Source organism: Emydura macquarii, unplaced genomic scaffold, assembly GCF_026122565.2.
Source record: "Emydura macquarii macquarii isolate MOO-44397 ecotype Brisbane River unplaced genomic scaffold, CSIRO-AGI_Emac_v2 contig_561, whole genome shotgun sequence".
NCBI lineage: Eukaryota > Metazoa > Chordata > Testudines > Chelidae > Emydura > Emydura macquarii.
The window spans coordinates 14321732-14348814 of record NW_027130698.1 but is presented as its reverse complement, the minus strand read 5'-3'; the positions used below and the strand labels follow the sequence as shown (position 1 = coordinate 14348814).

Below are 27083 nucleotides of genomic sequence, written 5' to 3'. Positions count from 1 at the left end.
TTAAAACGGGCACGTTTTACTACTTAAAATCCATTAAATGCACATATGAAATGTAATGCAAATTAAAGGTCTGCTGCAAGCAAACAGAAGTCACTCCTGAGCCGCGTTGGATGCTATTTCTTTACCTTCCACGCGCCTTGCAAAAAACACAACCCCCGACACCTCCTGTGTGTTACCTTGGTCCGAACCCCGCTGGTATGCCGCTGCCTTTCTCGGCCCGTTGATTGGACAGAGCCACCCCGACGCGCACTGCGATTGGCTCAAAGTCGAGGGGAGAGGTGTGGCCAGCGAGGGGTAAAAACTCGCCTTCAGCAAGAAACGTTTTGAAACTTTCCCAAAGCCTATAAGGGGAGTTCGTCTTTGCGGGGCTCGCTGGAGGCTCTGCGCGCACACACACACGCACAGACAGACAGACACACTGGACAATCCACAGCCCTAGAGTTTATTTTGATTCTGAGTTTTGCAAGGCGTTGGTGGTGGTTTCCCCTCCAGAAGAAGTCGTGGTGGTGTTGTTCTTGCAAGAATTTTCTTCTTTTTTTTTTTCTTTTTCTTTTTCTTTTTTTTTCCCCTCCCTCCCAAGACTTTTCTTTGCCTGCGAGAATTATTCCTCTCTGCGAGCAGCAGCGTTGACCACCTCTGAAACAAAAACCAAACCCGCAACTACCCCCCCCCCCAAAAAAAAACAAAACACCGTTGAGAGAGAGACACACACTCCGATCTCTCCGCGCTGCCCGCGACTCTCAAGGATGCTGCTGATTTACTGCTGCTAAACCCGCCTTTTGGATTTGGGCAGCTGGTGTTTGAGACTCTCTCCTTCTCCCTCCTCTGCAGAGGAATCCCAAGTGGGGTGAGGCCCCCCCCTCCCTGCCCCCCTTTCCTCCCTCCCCCTCCCCCTTTCCCGGGTGACTTCTCGCGACCTGGGGGAGCCCCGGGGGCACCATGCAGGCTCGCTACTCCGTCTCCGACCCCAACGCCTTGGGAGTGGTGCCTTACTTGAGCGAGCAGAGTTACTACCGCGGCGCGGGGAGCTACGGCAGCATGGCCAGCTCCATGGGCGTCTACTCGGGCCACCCGGAGCAGTACGCCCCGGGCATGGGCCGCTCCTACGGGCCGTACCACCACCCCCACCAGCCGGCCGCCCCCAAGGACCTGGTGAAGCCGCCCTACAGCTACATCGCCCTCATCACCATGGCCATCCAGAACGCCCCGGATAAGAAGATCACCCTGAACGGGATTTACCAGTTCATCATGGAGCGCTTCCCCTTCTACCGGGAGAACAAGCAGGGCTGGCAGAACAGCATCCGCCACAACCTCTCGCTCAACGAGTGCTTCGTCAAGGTGCCGCGGGACGACAAGAAGCCGGGCAAGGGCAGCTACTGGACGCTGGACCCGGACTCCTACAACATGTTCGAGAACGGCAGCTTCCTGCGCCGCCGCCGCCGCTTCAAGAAGAGAGACGTGCCCCGCGAGAAGGAGCCGCCCGAGGCCGCCCCCCGCCACCCCAAGGAGCTGCCCAAAGCCCCCGAGAGGCCCCCGGAGGCGGCCGGGCCGGGCGAGAGGAAAGTGGTGGTCAAGAGCGAGGCCTCCTCCTCGCCCGAGCTGCCGGTGGTCCCCAAGGTGGAGACGCTCAGCCCGGCCAGCCCCCGCAGCCTGGCCTCCTCCTCCACCACCCCGTCGGGCTCCACCGAGGGCTCCCTCGCCGAGCACCAGCCGGGCCCCTCCAGCAACGGGCTGCCCGGCTTCAGCGTGGAGAACATCATGACCCTGCGGACTTCTCCCCCCCGGGAGCTCAGCCCGGCCGGCGCCGCCGCCTCCGGCAGGACGGGGGCCGGGCTGGGGGCTTCGCTGCCCGTCGGCTACCCGCCCCAGGCGCAGCCGGCCCTCTACAGCCAGGCGTGCAGCCAGGCCATGGATCCTAGCGGGAGCTACCACTGCAGCATGCGGGCCATGAGCCTCTACGCCGGGGAGCGCTCGGGCCACCTGTGCGGCGGCCCCTCCAGCGCCACGCTGGAAGAAGCCCTCTCGGAGCATCCCAGCGCCACCTCCTCGCCCCTGGCCACCATGAACCTGGCCCCCGGCCAGGAGAGCGCGCTGACTTCCAGCCACCCGCCTCCCAGCGGCGGGCCCGGCCAGCCGGCCGCCTCTTGGTACCTCAACCCCAGCCCGGAGTTGAGCCATCTCTCCGGGCACGCCTTCGGCTCCCAGCAGCAGACTTTTCCGACCGTCCGGGAGATGTTCAGCTCCCACCGGCTGGGGATCGAGAACTCGCCCCTCAACGAGCATCAGGTGAGCGGGAACCCAAGCTGTCAGATCCCCTATAGATCCACGCCCTCCATATACCGCCACGCCACCCCCTATTCCTATGACTGCACTAAGTATTGATTAGCATTGACTCTCCTCCTGGGGAGGGCAATTAACATAAATACAGACAGACACAAACACTTCAGACTGCCTAAGGAAATACTTTTACAACCTCTAAGCGGACCTGGGAAACCGACCCTTAATTCTTCTCCGTCATCTTTAAATTCCAGACAAGTAAATTCTACTTGAAAAGGGATGTCTTTAAAATATATATATATATATAGCTATCGAAACAAAGTGGCAAATGTATATGCTAAAGTATAGGAGGTCTCGGAAAGTAACTTATGGACCAATATCACAGCGATCATTATACGATTTTAAAGAAAATTATATATATATATATATATATATAAAATGTCCTGGGTATTTTTAAGTTCTCTTATTGTGCTGTAAAATGTGTGGATTTCTAGTCAGGCTAATTTTCAGAGCCATTAATATAATATTTAAAGTTGAGTTCACTGGATTATTATTTTTGTATGTTGCCCAACAATTCCTAACAGCCAAATTAATTACAAGTGATTTCTCCCCCCTCCCCACCCCTCTTTTTTTTTTGTACAATTATGCAATAGAATTTCTATTTAGAGCTGTTCTTTTTACGAGACGAGGAAATAATTTATTTTTTTTGTTGGTGGATTTTTGGGGGAAAAAAAGACAAAGTATATGATACTTTTTTTTTTTTTTTTAAATTTACGACGTGTGGTGTTTTGTATAATAGTCTCTACCCTGACCATTCCTGAGAACTATTTGTTTTATTTTGCTTCACGTTTGTTTGTCTTATGTGGTCTTGATTGTTGTACTTACCTTAAAATAAATCCATGTTGTTGTTTTTTTTCTGCTCAAAAGTCTGGCGCATGTGTGTGTGTTTGCAGTTTTTCCTGATCCTTCCCCCCCCCCCCCCCCAGGCAAAAAACTTGGAACACGTTGATGTTAAAACAAAATAGATTTCTTGGAGCCTGAAGGTTTATTACTATTATTATTATTTAGTTAACAAAGGCTCAGTTCACATGACGATCTGATGCAGACAAAATAGTATAGCTGAAAATGAAAACCTTGAAGGCATTCCTGGGTTAGTGGAAAGGTGCTTCCCAGTATCTGCAGATTTGCAGAACACTTTGCGAATACAAGACACTTTGCCAGTTTTAAACTCGAGTGAGATTCTCGAATCCTCAAACTCTGTGAGTGAAAGACTCGTAATCAGGAAAGGGTCTGATTAATCGCTTTTATTTTAATCTATTTATTGACAGTTTTATTCACCTTCTGGGGTGTAAACCTTGTGAGGTGCTTTGCATTTAGTCAGTTATCTCTCAGTTCTGCACCAAGATCCTAGGCAGACTGTTGACACGTTAAAACAAACAAACAAAAATTACAGTTTGTAGGAAGAATAAATTAATAACATCCTGCGGGGTTAATAAAAACGATCCTTTGATCTGGATTCATTATGAAGTCCTAATAACTATCTCAGAAAACTAATATTAGGGTGGCTTTACAGAACTGTCTGAACGCTTTCTCTTTTCATTCCTTGCTTGTACAGAAGATCTATCTTCATTTGACTGTATTTATTTACCTTCCGCTCCTCTCTTCAATCCGAACTCTCATTATAAATATCTGGGACTGACAGCAGATACGTTAAAGCCATCAGCCTTCTCTTCCATCCGATCTCTTCCAAGCAACTTTAACACGCTTCAGAAATGCAGTGGATAAGCGTTTTAGGAATAATACAAATACGACCCCCTGTCTTGTCTGGCATGCTGCTAAAGAATGAAGCAGCCTTTAGATAAAAATGGCCTTTGGGAGCGTTTTCAAATGCAGCTTGTTTCTATCAAGTTAATTTCAATCGTATTAACCCAATTCCCTAACGAACTGATGTGCTGGCTGTAAAGATTCACAGAAAGCATTGATACGGGGAGTCACCGCATGTAAGTGCAGCCCAATAAATGGTGCTGTGGAGGGGAGGCAAATCCCAGATCCTCTCCCATAAAAACCAAACCCGACACCTCTTAGGACGAAAAAGTGAATAGAAGGATGGGTAGAGAAGATACAGTGCATGGCAGACATATGACATGAATTGATTGGGACCCGGCAAATACCATATGCTGTGCAATTCTGGCAGAGTGCATAGATGCTCTTGGTTTAAGTGAAAGGTGGCCCATAGGAATCATGTGTGCTGTATTTAAGCAGCATTCCCATAAAACCTGAGTTCTTTTGCCAAATTCTCGAGTTTTGTTGTTGTTGTCTTAAAAGAGCAAAGGGGGGAGGAAGAAAAACAGAGCAGCAAATACCCTCTCCTCCCCTGCCTACCCCTCCAAATCCTCTCCCCTTCTTAAAACTAAGCTGTGGAGATTTTTCGCTTAATTGATTTTTTTTTTTTTGCACTGTAAAGCAACAGACTTATAGCGTTGTTCTGTACATTATCAGCAGTGAGCTGAAAGTCAGCTGCTTCTTCTTTAATGGGGAGAAGGCGGGCTGTGAGGATCCCCTGTACCAGTGTGTGTGAGAGGCAGGTAGAGGAATATCCCTGGGCACTAACATTAAATATGCCGCTTCTCCAGAACAGGTTCCTCGCTTGAACCAGAGTTACCCGGCTCAGATTTCCTCTACAAAACGTGGGGCTTCTGGGGTGGAGAATGGGGTTGCAGGCACAGGTGATGTGACCTCCTGCTGTCCTTAATGGGCCAGAGAATTCGGCCTTTAGACTTTTCCTTGTTTATCTGAAGGGCACACACAACGCTAGGCCACTGGTGGGGATTCAGCAGAGACTGGGACTTGAGTAAACCCTGGGGAAAGCGACGGGACCGCGTGTGGGATTCTCAGGCTGGCACAGTGTGGATGCCTACGTGCTGATGAGCCAACACGACTTCCAGACTTGCAGCCCTTTCTTGTTGTATTGCAATCGCCTTTTACTAAAATCCGGTGGGATAAAGATAGTGACCTCCTGAGGCTATTGCCAGAGCCAGGTGCGCCTGTTTTCTCCCAAGAGGGCAGACGCTTGCTGCTGCCCGCAGGAATTTCCCTGCACTGGCATTTGACACGCCTGCTGCTGTTCTCCGGGAACTTGCTCTTTGCTGGACAGTTCCAGAGTGACATCGGACACAGTGCAGCCGCACAGAGCAGAAGGTCCCAATGCAACACCCTGGATGGACTGTGCAGGACGTGGAGAGCCTGCTAGGAGAGCATCCTCTTGTTCGATTTTCCAGAGCTTCATTCTAGTCGAGGCTTGAGTTGTTTTCCAGACACAATAGCGAGTCCTGCCCGCCTGGTCGCGGCTATAATGTAAAACCAAACAAAGCCCCGAAGGAGAATAGTAATAGTAATAGTAAAAAGCATTGCAATTATTTTTACTTTATTTGCATTCATCTCACTTCGTCCAATAAATCCTTGTCTCTGTCTCCCGGGGTTCTCTTCTGGCTGGTTGACTTTCTGCAACACCACGTCATATTAAATTTTTTTTTTAAATCCTCGGGAAAAGAAAGCACTTAAAATGTCTATCTCAGGACTCCCAGCTCCTTTTCTCCAGGCTGCGATGATCTGGCGTTGGAAAATGGCAGCGTTTCAGCAGCCAGCTAATTTCCTATTAGTTGATGGCAGCATTTTGGGCTCAGAAATTTGTTCCCCGTATAAAATTCGTGAGATTGGACCCTCGATCTCACAGGAGATTTGCACGCCTTGAGGCTTTGAGCAGACCCATGTCAATTTTCAGTCGTGTGCTCTCTTTTTAAACCTTTTTTCCCCCGTGCATAATATGGGAATGCTAATGTTGATTCCTTATTTGTTTTTTATTAAAAAAAAAAAAAAAGGAAAACCGAACAGAATAATTACCTGATAATAACACCTAGCAAACAACTAAAATCAAAGCGTGATTTGTCCATGTACCGGAGTGAGATATTCCATCTAAGAAGCAGGCAAGTAGGTGTATTATTTTCCATACAAACGGACAATATTAACTCTGAACTATGCTGAAAAACACCAAGAGGTTTTCAGTTCAATCTATCACCCGGAATCTGGTGGTACTAAGCATGTAGGATTTTATGTTTAAATGCTTAACCCCCCCCCCCTTTTAACGATCAGATTTCATCCTTATCTCTCTTTGGAAACAGCTGTAGCATTTTTACCTCTGCCTTCCCCCTGCACTGTATTTGATAACCTTCGAGCAGAAAACAGACTCCAGCATTTCCTTGGAGATTTTTTTTTCCCCCGGCAAAGATAGTTTCGACGTTCAGTCACGCAGGGGAACCAGAGCGAACTCCTGTTTAAATCTGTAGACACAGACTTTTTAAAGAGAACCCGAGCTATCCGGACGGTCGCTTGCCTCCGTTTCTTTTAGTGTTAAGTATTGCCCTGAATCATTTATAAAAGCAATCGGCGTGCTCCCCCTAACCCTGGCTGAAATGCTTGCTGTAAAAGCGAATCTAATCACGGGTTTGTTCAGATGTTGGTGGATTGTTTTAAAAGGTCCCTTTTTACACACACACACACAACAAAACAAGAAAGGACTTTAAACCGATCTGGATTCTTGTCCCGTCCCGTAGGTGGTTTAAAGCATCCAGGGGGATTAGAGCAGTGCTAAAAATAACACAATGTGAATCTTTAAACTGTTCACTCCCATTGTCTGGATTCTTGCTCGGTGAGAGTAACAAACAAGCAGACAGATATCGCTGGTACCCCCTCACCCCCCAGGGTGTTCACAACAATAGTGTGGGACAGTGTAGCTCTTTCTGAAATGATTGATTCACGGGGCTTTGCTGGGGAGGGCAGGAGCTGGATCCCGCCCTAACGAAGCCAATGACAGGTCTCTGATTGGGTTGGATGGGAGCCGGGTCGGTGGATGTGCGTTGTGCAGCATCTAAAGTAATCCCGGCCATGCACCACCGGTTGCGGATGATCTAGCGCATCGTTCCGCCAGCCAGAATACCCTCCCATCCCTGCTCGCGTTATGGGGTCACGCCACTGTCACCTGTAATCCTCAATAGGGGACAGATCCGGTGCTTGGCACCTTGCAGGATCGTTCTGGATTAGAGGTGAGGGACCAACAAATCCCAGGGCAGCACTGAGGGGCCGGTCCTATATAACCTTTGCTCGGACACAACGCCCCAAAGACATCAGTGAGACATCCATGAGGGAGTTGTGCTCAAATACGACCAACCAGGGCCAAGATCTGCTCCTACCAGGGAAGTCGCTGTCCCGTGGATTTCAACTCCACCGGACCCCGAAAAACCTGGGTTTTATTTGGGCTAAAGAGGAGTGTGGGCGGACACGTCGCACCAGCAACACATTTTAATCCCCAAATTGCTTGGCTCGTCAAATCTGCAGGGCTCGGGGGTCAGAACTGATCTCGCCCAATTTTCCAGGACCTTTAATTCATCAGAAAATAAGAACGGTTCATCTAGCCCGGCGTCCTGTCTGCCCCGGTGCCAGATGCTTTCAAGACAATGAACAGAAGAAGGCAATTTAGTGAGCTTTCCCCTGTCTTCTATTCCCAGATTCTGTCCCGGTTTAGGGAGACCCAGAGCATGGGGCTGCCTCTATGACCATCTTGGCTAATAGTCCTTGAGGGACCTGCCTTCTCTGAACGTGTCTAATTCTTTCTGGAACTCAGTTGTGCTTTTGGCCTTCACACCACCCCCTAGCAAAGAGCTCCAGCGGTTGGCTGGGAGTTGTGATCAGAAAAGTGTATGTTCAGGAGCAAGAGCTCTTGGGACGGTGTATCTATCTGCTCCAGTTCTGCCAATCCGAGCAAGACACCAGCGAATTTCCATTGTACTGAATGCAGTCACGTTAGGAACTCCAAAAACAAGAGCCCCTCCGCACCAATGAAGATCACATGCTCGTTACGTGCCCGGTTTGCACACATATCTGGACGTCCCAGCGAGCATGGCTTCCTTTTTAGCATCGTGTGGCGAGCCCCAGGGGTGTTTTCTTGGTCGTGGCTTTCCCCTGACTGGGATGGACTCTGGAGAACGTGGAGCCCACGAGCGGGGGGCGGAGAAAGAAACGCACAGGCGTTAGGTAGAAAGTGCCTGGCAGAGGCAGCTGTAAAGCGGCGTGGACATCCGGTTTGCATCTGGCAAAGGGCGAACTGTTTCCCCTTCTAGTTTGACACCGAGCACAAACTTTGCTGCGCGAGGGGCTGAGATGCAGAGCCTCAGTTCCAATGCTGTCAAGGCCTGGAGAGCTGGGGAGTCAGCCTAGGGGCCGATGTAGATCGACGTGGGCAGGCTGGGGTGGCTAGCGCTGAACACCTGTACACAGCGGATCACTTTTAGCCGGGTGCCTAGGCATGGCGACGGACCATTTTTAATAACGGGCAGGGGACTTCCTGGGGGAAACGCCAGCTCTTACTACACCTCGGTCTCTGCTCTCTTCTAGTGATCACAGTGTGTCTCCCGGCTTTGACAGTCTCCCTCCGGGCTGCTTCCTTTAAGGGCCCCGATTCCCAGTTGTAGGGACGCGAAAGTCCATTCAGGAGTCTCTAAAGCTCCTGGGACGAGGCACAGGTATTGATTCCTGTGCCCAGCCTGAAAAAAAAAAGGAAGTTCAACCCACCTAGTTCCCTCTGGACCACTCACTCCCAGCCCTGCACCGTGGTCAGCTCTGAATAACGAGAGCGGCTCGGATGACAAGAGACTTCCCTGGCTGCACCCACACAGACAATGTCCCGAGTTTCGGGACTGCCTGAGGTCAGGAAGCAGGAGAGGGTAACGAAGGAGCTGCTAGGACCATCCAGAGTGGGAGCTTTCAACGCGAGACGAATGTCTGTGTTTTCCACCCGAGGGATTCCTCGCAGCTATGTACCAAAAGTGGGGCCGTGTGAGTGCGTGTTCCGGGCCCACTGCCATCTACGGGAGTATTTATTATTTTAATATTTCTTGCTTGGATTTCTCAAGGAGACGCACTAGAGTCTGTGAGAATTTAAATAAAGCCTGGGGGGGGTGGGAGGGGGGGGGGGAAGAAGCGACGTTGATCTCGCGTTTAAAATCTCCACTGCGGATGTCGACACAGTGTCAGATGACTGAAAGCAGCTGGGCTCGAACCATAATGCCCAGAGCCCGCTTTACAAGGAAGTTTTATGTGAAATAATGTTTAACGAAGAGATGCTTACGAGAATTGATTTCTAAACGGAGCCAACCCCCTTCCCCCCGCGTTTTTTTTTTGCACACACTGGATATGGACAATCATAGAGCCACTGGGAGTGTCGGGCACTTGCTAATATAGGTCGGCCTATGGACTAGCAAATGGAAGTGTGTGCAGTTTACAGGCTGAAATGGGCCGTGTTAAATAGGCTCGATGGGTTTCCCTCTGGTGTAATTCCCCGAAGGCGTGCCTGAAAGCAGAGATTGACTAAGCAGACTCGGTGGAAGCGATGTCCCAATCCACAACAAAAGATGAACCCGCTTTAAAAATAGTAATTTGCAAATCCAAAACGAGAGGGTTTCTTACTCCAGCTGTTAATCTGAACCCCTGCTGGATTCTTCTGAAAATGCAGGAATGAAACCCGAAGTGGTGAAGAAACCTGATCTCCCGCTGGGCCCATGGGGCGGGGAAGGGGGGGCATAACCTCACGGGAATTCCCAGCCAGCCTTTTAAAACGCAGTATTATGCTTCTGGCGGAATCACGGCCCGTCTTGCATTCAGACAAAAGTCCCATTCGAGTCAATAGCTTTACCAAGGATCGGGGCCCTGGTTTCTAATGGCACAGGTAATTTTCCCCGATAACTTTTAGAAGTTACCGGCGGAGGCCAAATCCTGCTTGCTCGACTCAGCCGAGTGCTCGCGTTAAAAGTTCATTGGCTCGACGCAAAGCCCACGGAAGTCCACGAGAGCCTTTTACTCCTCCCAGTTTGGATCAAACCCTATCCGAGACCTGGCCGAGTTTCCTTCTGAGCACACTTTGCCTCCAGAAGAGGTAGCAGGCAAACAGCCTCTAAGGGAACCTAACATCAGAACAAAACCCGGATTCAGATCTACCTTTACAGGGCTTCCTAAAAATGCCTCGGTTCCTATCTTACAGTCAGTTTCCATGGGCCATCTCGTAGCATCGTTATTTAGCAGATCCTCTGCTTTAAAAACTGGCCCTAAGCATCTGTCCTTTTTAACCCACAAAAATAATACCGAGGGGACTGTCAGTTTCACAGCCTGAGGTGCCAGGCTCAGTGGGGGTCCCTTTATCTGCCTGATTGATCAGCTGACACCTCTGTCTGATTCGGACCCATCTAGTACCTTTGATTAAAATCGTTACATCAGTAAATAACCAAAAAAATAAAACCCTGGACGTTTACACGAAAAAGAGCATCACAAAATGCCTAATGTAATCACCGGCCAGCTGTGTGCACTTGTAAAGTTGTTATAATCCCCCTCCTTGGTATAAACAGGAAAGTACATAATATAAAGCAACAGGCCTGCATTCACAAATACTAAACCTCCCCCTAACGCCTGCCAACTTCTCCTTTTATGGAGCCCGTTGCTGGTTGCAATCCCACTGTGACCCCCAAATAATCATAACCCCCCCCCTTCCATTCTGGTTCCTCGAAGAGGATTGTGTTAACGTGGGTCCCCTTGCACACACCCTCACGCTGCGTCTGCACCCTCATGCCTGAGGTCTGAAGACATAATTTAGGATTTCACTACTCAGTGGGGGACTCTCGCCCCGGGGGTGATAGAGAACGTACCCCCAACACTTTGTACGGGCATCCCTTCCAAATGGCAGCGATCAGAGGAGCATACACCTGATTCGAGAGCGTCTCTGAAGCCAGTGACACAGAGCGTGGGGAAGCGATGCGACATCCTTTCTACTGGATCGGTCACGCAAACCTGGGGGTACGTGGCAGCTTGGATGTCTAGGTGGGGGTCTCAGATGCAGTCCCTGCTGCTTTGACGGCAATAGCCAACTCCACAGCGGGTGTAAATCAGTGGAGCTACGTTGATTTACACCCGTTGGGGATCCATCCCTGCTCTCCACTTGGAAAGAGACAGGCCCCTGGATTCTGCCTTGCAGCTCCCGCCTTTCATTGCCTCTTTTCCTCCGTATTGATACTTTCAGGAAACAAATTCCCCTTTATCCCGGAGTTTCTGCCCTTTCTCTCTCCGAGCTCCAGCGGCGTACATCCTGCCTTGCTGACTGTGTGTGCTCGCAGCGTCAAAGGGTGGACGTGATATTTCAAACATCAGATCAGTGCGTTTATATATTGGGTGCCCGGAAATTTTTCCAAATAAACACAGCTTGATTCGACTTGGGTGGGCAGACTTATCAACAGACTAATGCTATAAACAAATGAAGGAAAAGCCCGGGGAACCATTGGCTGGTACCAGGGAGACACGTGGAGCGAGCTCGGAGTTGTGTAGCAATGATATTTTAATTAATGTGGGTGGGCTGAGAACACAAACGACTGTTTATCGGAGACAATTTATTTTCCAGTGCTAAGTCAACATATAATAGCAAACTTACAACAATTATTTAACTTTTTTTTTTATAAAAAAAAAGAGCTATGAAGCAGGGACAGAGGCAGAAGGAGATGCTGGAGGCAGGGCTGGGGTCTGAGCTCACACCAACTGCTCCTCTGGTGGACTCTTGCAAGGGGTTTTGCCTTGTCCTTTCCCGTCTCTGATCTCCAAAGATCCGGAGCGAAAACGCCTCCACGATGAACCACGTTTTCAGCAGCCACTTACTTCCCATCAGCAGCCAGCTCAATGGCTCCTCCATGGTCTATCTGTACGGGGCGGACAGGGCTGGGCTGCCTGCCTCTCTGGGCTTCGCATCCACCAGCCTGCTCTCCAGGCAGGACCCTCCCCAGAAACCTCCCTACAGCTACATCGCGCTCATCGCCATGGCCATCAAGGAGGCTCCGGACCAGAAGGTGACTCTCAACGGCATCTACCAGTTCATCATGGAGCGCTTCCCTTTCTACCACGACAACAAGCAGGGCTGGCAGAACAGCATCCGCCACAACCTCTCCCTCAACCAGTGCTTCGTCAAGGTGCCCCGGGAGAAGGGCCGGCCCGGCAAAGGCAGCTACTGGACCCTGGACCCCCGCTGCCTGGATATGTTTGAGAACGGGAACTACAGGCGCAGGAAAAGGAAGACCAAAGCCGCAGGCTCCCAGGAGACGAGGAGCAAAGCAGAGGCGGAGGAGGGGCCGGCTGCCGGCCACCGAGCTGGTGGGGGGAGAAAGGACCCGGCGGCAGCGGGGAGCCGGGGGGCAGCCTGCGGCGAGGAGGAGGAGGAGGAGGAGGAGGACGACTCTGGGGATGCACTGGCCCTAGCAGAGGAGGACGGCGAGAACCAGGCGAGCTCTGGGAGATGCAGCCGGGCAGCGGCCGCCCCAGTCTCCTCAGATCCTCCTCTCCCAGAGGGGCACCCTGCCCCCGGGGGCCATCCCCATCCATCCAGGTGCGCAGCGCCTCTGTGCGCCTCGGCCCCTGCGCCTGCCTCCAAGGACGGAAGCGTGCCCGCGGGGGGCAGGGCGGAGAGCTCTTCGGAGGGGGAGGCGGAGGATACAGCGCGGGCGGAGGAGAGGGCAGGCCAGCATCTACCTAGCTCCGGGGCCGGCCGGCTCCCCCCAGGTGCCAATCAAAGCCCTGCAGCCGGCCCGGGGCAGATACCTCAGAAGAGCTCCGAGAAGTCCAAGAGCTTCAGCATAGACAGCATCTTAGCCCAGCCAGCCAAAGGGGAGGCGCAGGCGGAGGGAAGCTGGGAGACCCTGCCCGCTGGCTACCTCCGGGGCTCTCTGGCAACCAGTGCCAGTGTCTGCCCCGCTTTCAATGCTTCCCTGATGCTCGAGTCCCAGGTGCCAGGTGGATTTTATCAGATCGGGATTCCCTTTCTCTCTTATTTCCCTCTTCGCTTCTCCGAGACGGTATTTAATTTTCAGTGACAACAAATGCAGTTCGATAGCCAGTGCCGCACTCACACCGAATCGGATCCTGTATCTATTTATGTATATATATAACATCGAGAATGATTGACCTGGCTTAAGAGTATTACGGTTTTAGGGCATTTCCAACCGTTCCTTTTTGAGCAGATTTCTTGGTTGATTTTCCCCCTAAATGTATTTTAAGGTCACCACCCTCCCCCCCCTGTTGGCTATACCAGAAATATTACAGAGGTTTTGCCACAAACAGTACAGCAACTTGATGCTTTATTCTTCCTATCCATCATGCCTTTAAGACCTGTTTTTCTCCAACTGCTTTGCTTTCACGTTAAAACAAAAACCAACACACCCTAGTTATAATCATGTGTTTTTCTTGCGTGCCTGTGTGTTATTTTGCAATTCATTCACATATTTTTCCGCACACACCAACAATCTCTGCGATGCTGCCTTGTCAACCCCAACCTGGTAATTTAAATCAACGGTATAGACAAATGACACATCATAGGAGCTCAATGTAATCACAAATGGAATTTCCTTCTGTACGGGCCTGCTTGCTTTGAATCAGCACTGTATATAATTCATGGCGTGAATTCAAGCTGGTTTACTGCATAGTACTTAGGTTTTTATTGTATCTTGATAGTGTCTCTGTCACAAGCTGTTTACAGAGGAAATCAGATTGTGAATGATGTGGAATGGAGAAATTGCAATTTTTTTATATATGCAACCAGATGCTCTAAACATAAAAGCACATTGATCACAACAGTAAACTTTAATCTGTGAGTTACAAACTGGACATATACCAAGAACAGTTAACTAACCTGTCCCCATAGGTTTTTCTCCTAGATACATTATAGACAGTCATGAGCATTTTTTATTCTTTCTGTAAATATTGAGGCTTTCTCTTTGTATATTAGTGGGCAAATGCCCCTTGGAAATCTTTTCTATTCTCAGCTTTCATTATGAAGTCAACCCTATATCCAATAAAGTATTTTGTTCAATGATATGGCTGATTCTTTAAAAATCATCTCCGGTTCAGGCTGCTGAAATAAATGACTTTGTGGGGTGGTGAGGGTGGGAGTGGCGAGGAAGGAAGAAGGAAAGTAAGGCGTTGTAAAAACGCTAGAAGAAAGAGCTGAACGTTTACCATAATATTAGTATTTAATTCTCGCAGGCTGCTTGGGGATCAGCAATAGCTCAGAGTGAATTTTTTGCTGTGTAACTGTGCATTTAACTGTACAATGCATTACAAGATGCTGAAGAAGGGAGTCAGTAAAATTGTTTTCTGGTAACAGAGTTTCCTGAAATGATTCTCTCTCTCTCAGACATACACACAGAGCGGAGTCTGTCCTTAAATAAACACCTTGACCAAGTGACTACTGAGGCAAGAGCTGGGCTTGTCAACAAAGCTCTGATTCAGAATCATTGCGGTTCCCCACAGAATAGTCTGGCTTTTCTTTGAAATGTCCTAACTTCTTATTCCGGAGATATTTGCATTTAGATGTGGAGTTCAGGGGCTGGACATCCAGAATCTGCAAATAACTCTTAGTTTATCTGATGTGGGAAAGTACAAAAAGTCACTGAGCCGTGGGAGGTAGTGCTGACATGGAGAGAGACTTAAATCCATTTTTAAACCCACATCTATGTTACATTTACAAACCTTTTATCTAAAAATATCAAAACCACCACTGAAAATTTGCTTTTTAGGCCCGTCACTGAATTGCAAAAGGGGATTTCAAAAGGTAAGCAGGACAACTTGTTTATTTTTTTTAAACCTACCCAGTATGATGCCAATGGTAGATAATGCTATTCAAAAAATAATGGCATTGATTAATCCTGTAGTTCATAGTGGAGACATCACATCTGTGAAGGAATCACAGCAGCCTGACAGATCTGTGAAGATTCAGACACAGCAGGCTAGCCAAGGATAAGCTGAGTTTACTCTCTTCACATTTGGGCAGTGTGGAGTTGAGTTTAGGTTAGTTTACCCACTTCTTTTTAACCATTACAGCCCCATCGTACTTTGCTATGAGCCCTGGAGACTGAAAGGGTTAATAGTTTTACTTTCCAAGTTATTACTCAGCTTTGCTGTCCACTTGTGTAATTTGATACAGGTATTATAGCAAACTACACACATAGGCTGCCTTGTGGGGGAGGTCCCATGTCTGGGTTGGTGGATGACATCATGGATTAGTTTTTTAGAGGTCAGGGTGGTGATGTCATTCTTAAACAGCAGCACAGAGAGCCAGGAAGATGCCTTTATCCTTGCATAGTTCTGACTCAGCCGTAGCTCCCACTGCTGTCAACAGGAATTTTGCATGTGTACAAACCATGGAAGTCAGTGGGTGTTTTGCCTTTGGCTGAGATGGGAATAGGATCCACGGGAAAATAGGCATCGCCAGGCCAGATCAGTGGCTCATCTAGTTCAATATCCTGTCTCCAGTCATGTCCAGTAACAGATGTTTCAGAGGAAAGTGCAAGAAATCCTAGAGTGGACAATTATAGAACAAACCTGCCCATATGGTAATGTCCCCCCTAGTCCCCTCAGTTAGTGGTTGGTTTACGCCATCAATCATGAGTTTTTTTTCCCTAAAAGAACCCCAACCAAACCAAATCCTCTAGCCGATGTAACTAACTGTGGGTGTCCTTCTTAGCCCTATCAGTGCTCAATCTGAGAGGTTCCCTTATTTTTTTTGTCATGTGGACCACATCTCAATAGAGAGATCCTCTACTGGACCCTCTCCCCCAAATCAGTCTGCACTTCGGGATTAGGAAACATCCCTCTAGCAGCTCCAGTAATTCTCTTGGGGGAGGGGGAGTGATTGTTTTTGGTGTAGGACTGAGAATTGCCACACACAAAAATATTTCCCCTCCCTGCCCCCCCCGCCCCCCACAAGCTAAACATCCCCACCAAAAAGATCAATTCAATTTTACTCACTTCTTGGGTCTCAGTCCTATCCCGGTCCCTGGCTCTTAGCCTACCCTCTGCCCTTGTAGCCCTCTAGTTCTGTGGCACCTCAGCATACAGCTTAGGCCCCAAGGTACCCGCTTGTATCCCAGTTCCTTTCCCTCTAGCGTATGGAGCATCTGGGTGGGATGGGGCAGGTGGCTTCCTCCATCTGGTGTCATCTGGCTCTGATTCTGTAGGAGGTCTCTCTTTGGGTTCTAGAGAAGGAAACAGCAGCTCCTTTTATAAAAGAGAAGCCTCTAGTGGCCGATCCGCCATCACTTCCTTCCACAGGTGTCCCGGCTGGAGGTGAAGCAGGGATGTTGAGCCAGCGATCCAGCTCTTTGTGGAGAACAGAGAAAGATTTTGTGGACCACTGCTTGTCCATGACCACCAAGCTCTGGGCCCCTGTGATATCTTTTGCAACTGAGCTCCACAAGTTAACTGTGAGTTAGGTAAAAAAAAATTGCTTCCTTCTATTGGTTTAAAATGGTCTTTCTTTCAATGTTGTTAGCCATCCCTTGGCCCTCGTATTGTGAGAAAGAATTAAGAAAATGGCTGAGTTATTTTCTCGGTGCCAGTGAGTACTTCAGCCTGAACCCACAGGGAGGCCATCTTAATGGTTGAAAATGAAACTAGCATTTAGCCCAGCACATACAGCAGATGTCTTTTGTCCCCAAGCAGATTTTTGGAGAAGTGTTAATTTTCATATTTTGTGGGGGTTTATTTTCTGTGGGGTTATGTTTATTGTGCCTCCCCCCCTTCTTTTCTTTTTTTGGAGGGGTGGAATGTGGCCAATGCACTGCTGCTGTTTTAAAAAGACACAGTGGGCCTAATTTTGATCTCACACAGACTGGTGATGTCAATAGCCATATTGGTGTGACACTAATTTGAGTTAAATCATAATAGGGCTCTGACTTATGTATGTGACAGAGAAAGAGTATGTACAATAAAGCATGCTGGGCAGCTCATAGAATGATTTATTTGTATGCTTCCTTTGTGTGTCATCCATTTACATAAGATAAGAAAAATAATGATACAATGCGAGCTATGTAATATATGTAGACTCCAATGTGGGCATATGTGCATATATTCTCTCTCTCACTCACATGCACACTACTTGTATATAGTCGACCATGCTATTACGACTCCAATAAGAAATAAGGTTTACAAATTTTACCGTTGTCCTAAAATGGCATACAAAGATGAGCACCTTGACACATTCCTGGAATTTGTTGTCAAAACTTTCACACCTGTTCTATAAGAAAAGGAGCAGCTGACAATGAAACTACCACCCGTTATTTAACTCATCTCTGGAATCTTCAGCCCAGACTTCCCGAAACTCTCTCCGGCCTGGCAATACATTTACATCTGAAATACTGGGAACAAAGTAGAAAAATATTCTGTGATACAGTATCACCAGAATACTCCTTATGTGGGCAGTGTATATGCCTTTTCATTCCACTGGATAGGAATGACTATCACAACTCATCAAGGTTTCATGTCTCTTGAGTTATGCAGCCACTTCTAATTTGCAGAAACACACAGAGTAAACAGTAGAGTTACGTGGTTCACAGAACAACTTCATTCCAAACACAGGTTTCCTATAAAGGGAACTGCAATTCGCACATAGCAGTGCAATGAAACAAATCAGGAATTTCATTCTTTTTAAGTGGGTTTCTAACCATTAAATACTCTGGGTGTGTTTGCTTAAAGTTGGTCTCAAGGCATTGTATGTATTCACATACAAGTAGAAGATGTTTTTGGGCGCCTTCAGTTAGCAAAGAGAATGGCTGTCTTATCCTGGCTGCTTTCAAGGTGAGACAATAATAAAACAATAAATAATAATAACAACAACGGAAATTGTATCACACTTTTTTTTTTTTTTTTTTTTTTTACAATTTAAAATAATAGTTTTTTTTCCCTTCCTCTGCCAAGCAAGATACTTGGTTTCATTACATAAGATAACATCTCTTTTCAAACAGAAGGCCAGAAGTTTCCTGCTAATTGCTCTTTAGCTGTTTATAAAGGGCAAAGGAACACAGAAGTTAGAGGTGGGAAGGAGCCAGTAGATTACCAAATCCCATACTTCTGCACATTCAGGACTTAGTCCCCGAGGGACAAGGTATCCGATATTAAACAGACAGCACATTTGATCTTAGCCCAAAGACCAAGAAAAAGAGATCACAGAACTAGAGAAGTTGCAGATGGAAAAGGACTATTAGGTTATGTAATTCATCAGTCTGGCTATTGCATAATTGCTCCCTACAGATATTTTTAGTGCTTTAGCCAGACAAATCATTAAGTGCTTTCTTTATAAAGGAACAGACCCTTCAAGTGCTATAAATGCTGAATTCCATGTGACTTCAGTGTGAATTTATTGCACAGAAGGCTTTCAGAATGGGGCCCATTATCTAATCAAGGACACACAGGAAATTTTGCTGGATTAAGGAATAAACTAGCCCTACAGAAGATAAATGCAGGGTGTGATTCTGTATTTCTTAAAGGAATGCAGGATTGGGCTCTAAATCACATTTTCAGATTGCATAGGATAATACATTATTACCAATTTAGACATGAGCTTGCTCCAAAGTAAAACATTGTTAATGATCATGAAAATGCAATTTGTTTTAACACAGCTTCAAAGCCAGTTCAGTAATGTGTAAAGAATGTTTATTTAAAATATAGTTGCTAAATTTAGCATGAGCTCAGTCAGCTTAAATCTTAGTGACATTTTTAGAGAGCACATTGCAAATCAGGAATGCACAGAGAAATAAATAAACTTTCCCACATTTTTTTAAATCAGGTCAGGATTTGCAAGTTATTTCTTGGATGAGCGGCTTCTATGGCTTGGACAACGTTATGAATAATGCATGTTTCCCACTAGAAATAAATATGCATTTCAAGAACAAAATACTAATAATTTTCATTATAATTTCATCACAATCACGTCACTTCAAGGACAAATTAACAACAACAACAATAGCAGTAGCCAGGCTTTGTTATAAAAATTATGCAAAATACTAACATAGAATTAAGATTCATTATTATTATTTGTTAAACACCGAAAATGTGTATGATACTTTACGGGGTATAATATAAAGACATAACAAAGTGTATGTTCTAAAAGGCTTACAGCTTTATGGAAGCAGAAAATGCAAGGCAGCCCAGAGGAAGGAATAGCTTAGAAGAGATTTTTTGGTTATGTTGGGTTTGCTTCACTTGTTGGCTTTATAATATTATTATCATAACACGTATTATTCTTCAAACCCAGTTAAGTAAATTCCTTTGCTTGGAGAGAGATGTAAATACACAAGTGTCGTATTCCCACATCGTATACTTATGTAGCCGGGCTAAGAAAAGGGGATGATGGCATGATTTTTAAAAGGGTATGGACTACCCAAATGAACATGGTTATAGGCCTGATCCAAAGCCCATTATAGTCAATGGGAATTTTTCCACTGGCTTCAAGGGGCTTTGGATAGGGCCCCATGTAATTCCCTTCAATGGTGATAATGAAGCATTCACACATCCCTGGCATTCTGATGAAAGAATACATTCCTTGGACCAGATCCCCAGCTGGTATGAATCAGCATAACTCCACTGAAGTCAACGGAGCAACACGGATTAACACCAGAGAATCTGCCTCTTTGCAATTTGTCTTGGTCGCAGTCAAAGCTCGTTTGAAGCTGACGAGGGGACAGGATCAGCTACTCATGGTAGTTTACTCCAGCTCTTGTTCACAAAACTGGAACAGCTAAATGCAGGTCAATCAGCTGTACAAAGACCTAATTCACGTTATAAGTGCTCTAATTCAGTTGTACAATGATCAGAGTACCAAACCAAGGTAACTTAACTGACAATTACAACGTCTATCCACATAGACCAAAGACACCAATTATTTTTAATGCTTTGTCCTGCTCTCCCCCTCCCGCATTGCTTTGCTGGTATACTTCGAGATAAGTGGTGTGACTAGGCCATCCTTACACTACATTGCATAGTGCCTTAAAGAAACAAGCAAATGAGTAATAGAAATGCTAACCTGAGAGTCTAGCATTTGAGTGCTCCTTCACTGGTGAAGACATCAGGACTTTTTTGTGGTATGTTACACAGCCTCATCTCACGTGATTCTCTCTCTCACACACACACACACCCACCACACACACACACAGAGAATGTTTAAACCAATGTCACCTATCAGTTAGGTGCCAGGAAATTAAACACAGTTCATAAACAGGCAAAATCCTGCCCTGTTTTGAACAAGTGGGAAAAGGCATAAGAAATCTCATCTCTCTCCCCTCCAATCCACAACACTGGATCCACGTGGATAGGATGAACTCTGAGCACTGTACTGATGTGGAGCAGGGTGGGGGCTGGCCAACATTCCTGAAGGCTATCCATAGCCTTAAAGGGGCATAATCTGCTGTCTTGGCATGGATGAGATCTCCAGGCGCCCTGCGCACATGTTGCAATCAACAGCAGGTGCTAAGGTGGGGAGGGGGGCAGGCTGCTCCTTTTTAAAAGACTGTTCAGAGGTTGCCCTCAGCCCCTCCCCAGCCCCCCACTCTGTACTGTAAGAGCAGGGTAATTCCTAGGCCCTTGTCTTCTTCACTCCCATCCAAGGAAATCTTGGGCAAAGTAGGGCCGAATCTGCCCAATATAACCACGACATGAATTGCTGTGATTCATTAGCTGTTGTGCACGGACAGCATGAAAGCACAATCATAATGTACCTGGATGAGTTTATCTGCCTACATAATCTGGATGTTATTGTCACTGTGGCTTAGATCCTCAGTAGACTGACAGTCCAATTCTGTGAGCTAGTTATGGCTGATAAAGCACTTTGAGGAAGCAAGGGGGTCTTGGCTGGCAAAGCAACGTATTGCTCACCAAAGGAGCTGAGAATTTCCCCATGCCACGCTAAACCAACTCCAGCTGGTGAAAGATGGAGTGGTGTTCTCGATTTTCACCTGCTGCCGATGAACTAGTAGCTCACGAGTTATTCTGCTTCCTTTTGTCACTCAAGAAGCAGGCAGTTATCACAGATTTATGACAACAACTCAAGTGCTTTTGGAGGCAGCTTCTTCCTCTCGTGAACCTCCTGTGATTCACTCGTGCTGAGTCCTCTCTGGTGGTCTGAGCAGGTTGCCGGATTTGAAGCCCCTGCATTAGGGCCTGTCAGTGAACCTCAGGAGGGCATGGGGCGGGGTGGGGGGAGGCGGAGGTGTAGTAAGAGCAAACAGCCACCCACCCTTCTTGACTGCAGTAGGTCCCTAGCCTCAGAAGTGGAGAACTGGGCCAGAGGGTAGAATGAGCTGCTCTCTGAGCAAACTGTACAGTTCATCAGACCAGAGCTCTGCTCTAGCTAAACAGAGGAACTTGCCAAAGAGACCTCCACTCAGTCCTGCTTCTCCCCACCCCTTACTCCTCCCGGACGGCACCCTCTTGCTCTCCTCCATATTTGCCCCGCAATGCCCCACTCCCCATCACCCCACCCTGCCACATTCAGCTTTTAAAGTCGAAATTCCTGGACGTTTAGGTCTATCCACTCGGATAAATATTAACATTGAGGCCACAGGGACCTGTTAGTTGTTCAGCCTGAGGGTGGAGATATGTGAGCGCTGGAGCGTGAAAAAATCTCTTTTAGAAAAAAGACTTCAGGTGAAGCCGGGCCTAGGGTTAGACCTTAGACCGATGGCTTAGTCACTGTCATTACCATGAGACAGATTGGTCTAGTTTTTAAACTGTGTCCTTTACGGTGATATCTGGGTGATTTAGAAGGCTGGGAACCCAACAGCCAGGTTTGATTATCTTTCTTGCGCTCTTTCTCAGCACTCAAGTGTGGCAGCTTAGCAGTGACAGGCGAAGCATTCGTATAATAAGAAAGTCCTATTTTGCTCCCACGATGGAAGGATGCTGGCTGTGCTGCACTTTGAGGCTAAAATAAAGGGCCTAATCTCAAGCCCGCGGAAGGAAATGAGAAGGCTTCCATTGACTTCAATGGGCTTTGGTGCCGTCCCAAAGTGAGCGAACACATAAAATGAGGGAACAATGAGTGAAATGTCCTGGCCTCTGTTGGATGTGGGGATTCACCATTCACGCAAAGGATTCTGCGCGGGCTACATCCCAGTTAGCCATCCTTTATAGCAGCTGCATCAGTCAACAGAATACACAGTCTGCTCCAAAGCACTGAGCATTCACAACTGGCTAGAGACTTCACTTTGTGTGTGTGTGTGTGCAGAAGGCGGTGTGTGTGGGCATTTCCTTTTAAAGGACATTTGTGTTTTATTTAGATCTTCATCTGAATGCTTGAAAACACACTGCACCAACACGCCAATTCCCAAATCCATGGGGCGGTGGCCACCTTAATTCTTGACTATGTATCTTAGATTGCTTACTAAGTCGTTGTTTTTCTTAGAAAAGCAAAATGTAATAATAGTTGTTAAAATAATTGTATTTCTGTTTTTACATCTGTAAAGATTAACTTAAACAGTATGAAGCCCATTAAACTATTTCATGTCATGCTGCCATAAATTTCCTTCATTCCCTTTGCTACTATTATTCCAGAGTAAACTCTGAGATCAGGCAGGCTGCTGCCACAGAGAGTTATTTATAGGCGCTCATTCATCAATAAAAACTTCAAAAGAAATCTGTTACTCTTCTATTGGGAAGCCAAAGAAAACTAACATAAAGACAACCCCGTTAAGAAAGAAAGCTAAGGAGACCACAAGACATTTAGTTAAGGAAAATCCTGATTTCTAACAAATACCATGTAAGCAACAACAACAAAAAAAGATAATTGGCAATGTGAATCCATTTAAGTAAGTCCATTCCCATTGGATGGTTAAAATAAACTGTTAAATAGTTGTATTTATCTTGGCTCAGCCCTTCTCATTAAACTGTATGGATGTAATAGATTAGCAATCTTACAATGCTAAAGAAAGCTTTTCATCTTTAGCAAATGCTAGCATTGTGTTTCTGCTTGTTTAGGCTTCTAATATCCACCTTAATCATCACACTATATTTCTGTTTATCAATATGCCAGGGAGACTAAATAGACAAACAATAGCTCTTATCTCCCCCAAAATTACATATAATAATATGTAATAGTATCATCAAATAGTTATATTTCATATCTATAATATACTCTGTTCATTTCAGGCTCTCATACGACACCCATCACTGTGGTATCCAAGGCCCAGATAAATGAAAATTGAAATTAATGAGTTAGGTGCCTAAATACCATGGGAAAACACTTCAGGCTAAGCCAGTCCTAGGATTAGGCTGTAGGTCAGTGGCCTAGTTACCATCATTACCATGAGAAATAGCTGTTTAGTTTTTATATTGTCCCTTACAGTGAGATCTGGGTGTCTTAGAAGGCTGGGGACCTAAGATTCAGGTTTGATTCCCCCTCTCTCTAGCTCTTACTTCTTAAGTGTGATAGCTCACCAATGGCATGAAAAGCTAAGAAGACCGCAAGATGTTTAGTTAAGGATGGACTTTAGTTAAGGGGGATCTAGACCTGAGCAACATCCAGTGTATTTTAAAATATATTTTAATTGAACAACAACAAATGCCATATCATTTGGGAAAGAAACAAGCTTTTTTTTTTTCTTCTAAGGCCCTGATCCTGCAAAAAGCTCCATGTGAGTGGATCTCTCTGTATGCATGAAGTCCCTTTTTAGGATCAGGGCTTAAGTAATCAGTAAGATACTGTAATGATAATAGCATCATTCAGAAATATATTTTTTTTAAATTGCATTTAATTTGCCATTTGCTGGTTACTTATTCCTGTCATCACATAGATGTAGCTATGCCAGTATAAAGGTGTTCATTGGTATAATTGCACCCATTGTGTTTAGATCGGTAATGAAATAACAGATATAAACATTTTTATATTGGCAGAACTGACTCCACACCAGGGTTGCACTGATGTAACTAACCCATCTAAACCAGTATAGTCACATCAGTGCAAATACTGGGTGTAGATGAGCCGTAAGTGTAATAAACAAAAGGCGGGAGGAGGATGAAGAGAACAGCCTTAAGACCACATTGATATAGAGATTAGCTAGGTGCACAACTAGATGGTTCTAAATCATCAAAAGAAAAAAAGAATGGCAGGTGCACAACCCAGCCATCCTGAATTGGCGTTGCAGCGGAGCTGCGTCTTGCAGGGAGGGAGAGTAGTAGCCTAATGGTTAGTTCAAGGAGGGCATTCCATGTGCAGAGGGCAGCATAGAAAAAACCGACATGCAGGAGAAGCAGATAAGTGGGACATCTCAGGTTGGCATCACTGGTAGAATGGAAGGTATGGAGGTGATGCTCTACCTTCTGTCAGGGCTTTCAGAACTCCTAAGTCCTGTGGGAAATCCCAATAGTTTGTTAACCTAATATTTTTCTTTTTTTTTTCCAGGGTCCCCACCACTTCTTGGTCTCAGGCAGGTCAGTTGGTGCCCTCAACGCTGGCTCTTGGGTTTACTAAGTCTACTAGACTGGCAAATATCCAACCTGAGCAGCCTACAGTTCCCTGCACAATTACTGAATATTTTGCTGCCATAATGTTTTCCTGATGTAGTCAATCATCTGCTCTACCAGCATGATAGAATAGGTTCTGAGTACTGTGCAAACCAGCCTCTGATGTGTTCCACTTGAAGGAAAGCCAAGGATCTGGGAGTTGCATGGAGAAAAAAGGAGAGCTGAGAGGAAACTGAGTTTGAGGCTGGACGAAAAGCTCTTTGCCGGTGTGGGAGATGGGTGCCACAATGTCATGATGTCTGGGGGAAGGATGAGCAGTTGGTAGTGACACAGCAAGAATTGGGGTGTCTGGCATAGGGACAGGGGCAAAGGGGGGCTGGGCTGCAGGGATAAGAGAAGCTGTAGCCACCGCCAACGTACTCCTTTTCACAAATTGTCTGCACAGGGGATCTGCCCACTGCCATTATCATCCTCAAAATTAACAGGGCACACATTAAGTGGATTAAAAACTGGTTAATTGATAGGTCTCAAAATATAATTGTAGGGAATGGTCATCAGGTGGGTGTATTTCCCATGGGGTCCTGCAGAGATTGGTTTTTGGCCCTATGCTGTTTAACATTAGTATCAATGACCTGGAAAATAAACATAAAATCCTCACTGATAAAGTCTGCAGATGATGCAAAAATTGGACCAGTAGTAAATAATGAACAACTCTGAATCAATGACCTGCCTGAATGGCTTGGTAAACTGGTTGCAAGCAAACAATGTATGTTTTAATACAGCTAAATGTCAATGTATACATCTAGGAAGAACGAATGTAGGCCATACTTACTGGATGAGGGTTCTATCCTGGGACGCAGTGAGCCTGAAAAAGATTCAAGGGTCATCGTGAATAATCAGCTAAACATGAGCTCCCAGTGTGATGCTGGGGCCCAAAGAGCTAATATAATCCTAGGATGCATAAACAAGGGAGTCTTGAGTAGGAGTAGAGAGCTTATTTGACCTCTATATTTGGCACTGGTGCGATGGCTGTTGGGATCCTGTGTCCAGTTCTGGTGCCCACAGTTCAAGAAGGATATTGACAAACTGAAGAGGTTTCAGAGAAGAGCCACAAGACTGATTAAAGAAATAGAAAACATGCTTTATATTGACCGACTCAAAGCTCTTAATCTATGTAGCCTAACAAAGAGACGGTTAAGGGGTGACATAATTACAATCTATAAGTATCTACATGGGGAACAATTCTTTAATAATGTACTGTTCAATTCAGCAGAGAAAGCTGTAACATGATCCAATGGCTGGAAGTTGAAGCTAGACACATTCAGACTAGAAATAAGGTGTACATTTTTTAATGGTAAGAGTAATTAACCGCTGTAACAATTTGCCAATCATCATGGTGGATTCTCCATCACTGACAATCTTTAAAGAAAGATTTGATGTTATTTTAAGGGATATACTCTAGCAGTTATATTATGGAGGGTCTGTGGCCTGTGTTGTGCAGGAGATCAGATTGGATGATCACAGTGGTCCTTTTGGCCTTGCAATCTATGAATCCCCACAGATAGGGGCAGACAGCAAAGCAGTTACACAAGTGGAAGCATTTTCTGGGCCTATCGTGCAGGGTTATTGCAATGTTTCATTAATTCATATTTGTAAAGCACTTTGAGATCCTGCCATGAAAGGCATAAGGGAAATGCAACTATGGTCCAGACATGGGCTCAAACCAGGACCCCAAATCTGAACACCCCATCTGCTCTTGTTTTTAGTGTTGTGATTAATTATACAAATGTTTTTAATTCTGTTCATCTATCAGACTAATATGAGTTATCCCTACAAGTTGACATCTGTGGCTGGAACAGGGAACCCAGAGAGCACTGTGGATTAATGTGTTAATGCTTAATGCTATTCAGCTTGGGGAAGAATGGCAGAATGGAGCCTTCAATGATCATTTATTCTGGATAGATATTTAGGAAATCATGTATATTTTAAACAATGTTCACTGAAGAAAGTAACTATTACAAGTAGACTCTATATTAACATAGAAAGACTCATGGGATAATGCTGCCGTGGCAGCAGCAACAGTCTATTGGTATGAAATGATTATGACATAGTTAATGCCACTTAGTTATTGCATTTAATAAATACTCCTGGTTAGGAAACTTTAAAATGTCATGGTCATATAATCTTGGGGGGGGGGGGGGGGGGGAGAGTCAGTGGGCCTGATTCTGCTACAAATTACCCTGATGTAAATTTCTGTAAAACTGAATTTGGTCAATAAAACCTCTGTATTTATGCTAGGTGTATGTGATAAGAAAATCTGGCTGGTATCTCCTCTCTTTAGCAAGACAATGGAATACAGACCTGCCCCTGGAAATGTGGCTTTATTATTTTGTGTGCATTTCTATTGTGATGGGACTCTTAAAACCTTTGATTCACCTGTT

The 27083-nt window shown here is 46.1% G+C and overlaps 2 protein-coding genes across 2 annotated transcripts; both read left to right on the top strand.

Annotated features, from left to right (window-relative positions):
- Positions 1–939: 939 nt before the first annotated feature.
- Positions 940–3137, top strand: FOXC2 (forkhead box C2). The gene has a single exon (XM_067539963.1). It carries the CDS (start codon positions 940–942, stop codon positions 2380–2382), a length of 1443 nt encoding a protein of 480 aa, XP_067396064.1. The 3' UTR covers positions 2383–3137.
- Positions 3138–11993: 8856 nt separating this feature from the next.
- Positions 11994–13226, top strand: FOXL1 (forkhead box L1). The gene has a single exon (XM_067539962.1). The coding sequence runs from the start codon at positions 11994–11996 to the stop codon at positions 13224–13226; it is 1233 nt and encodes a 410-aa protein (XP_067396063.1).
- Positions 13227–27083: the final 13857 nt, after the last annotated feature.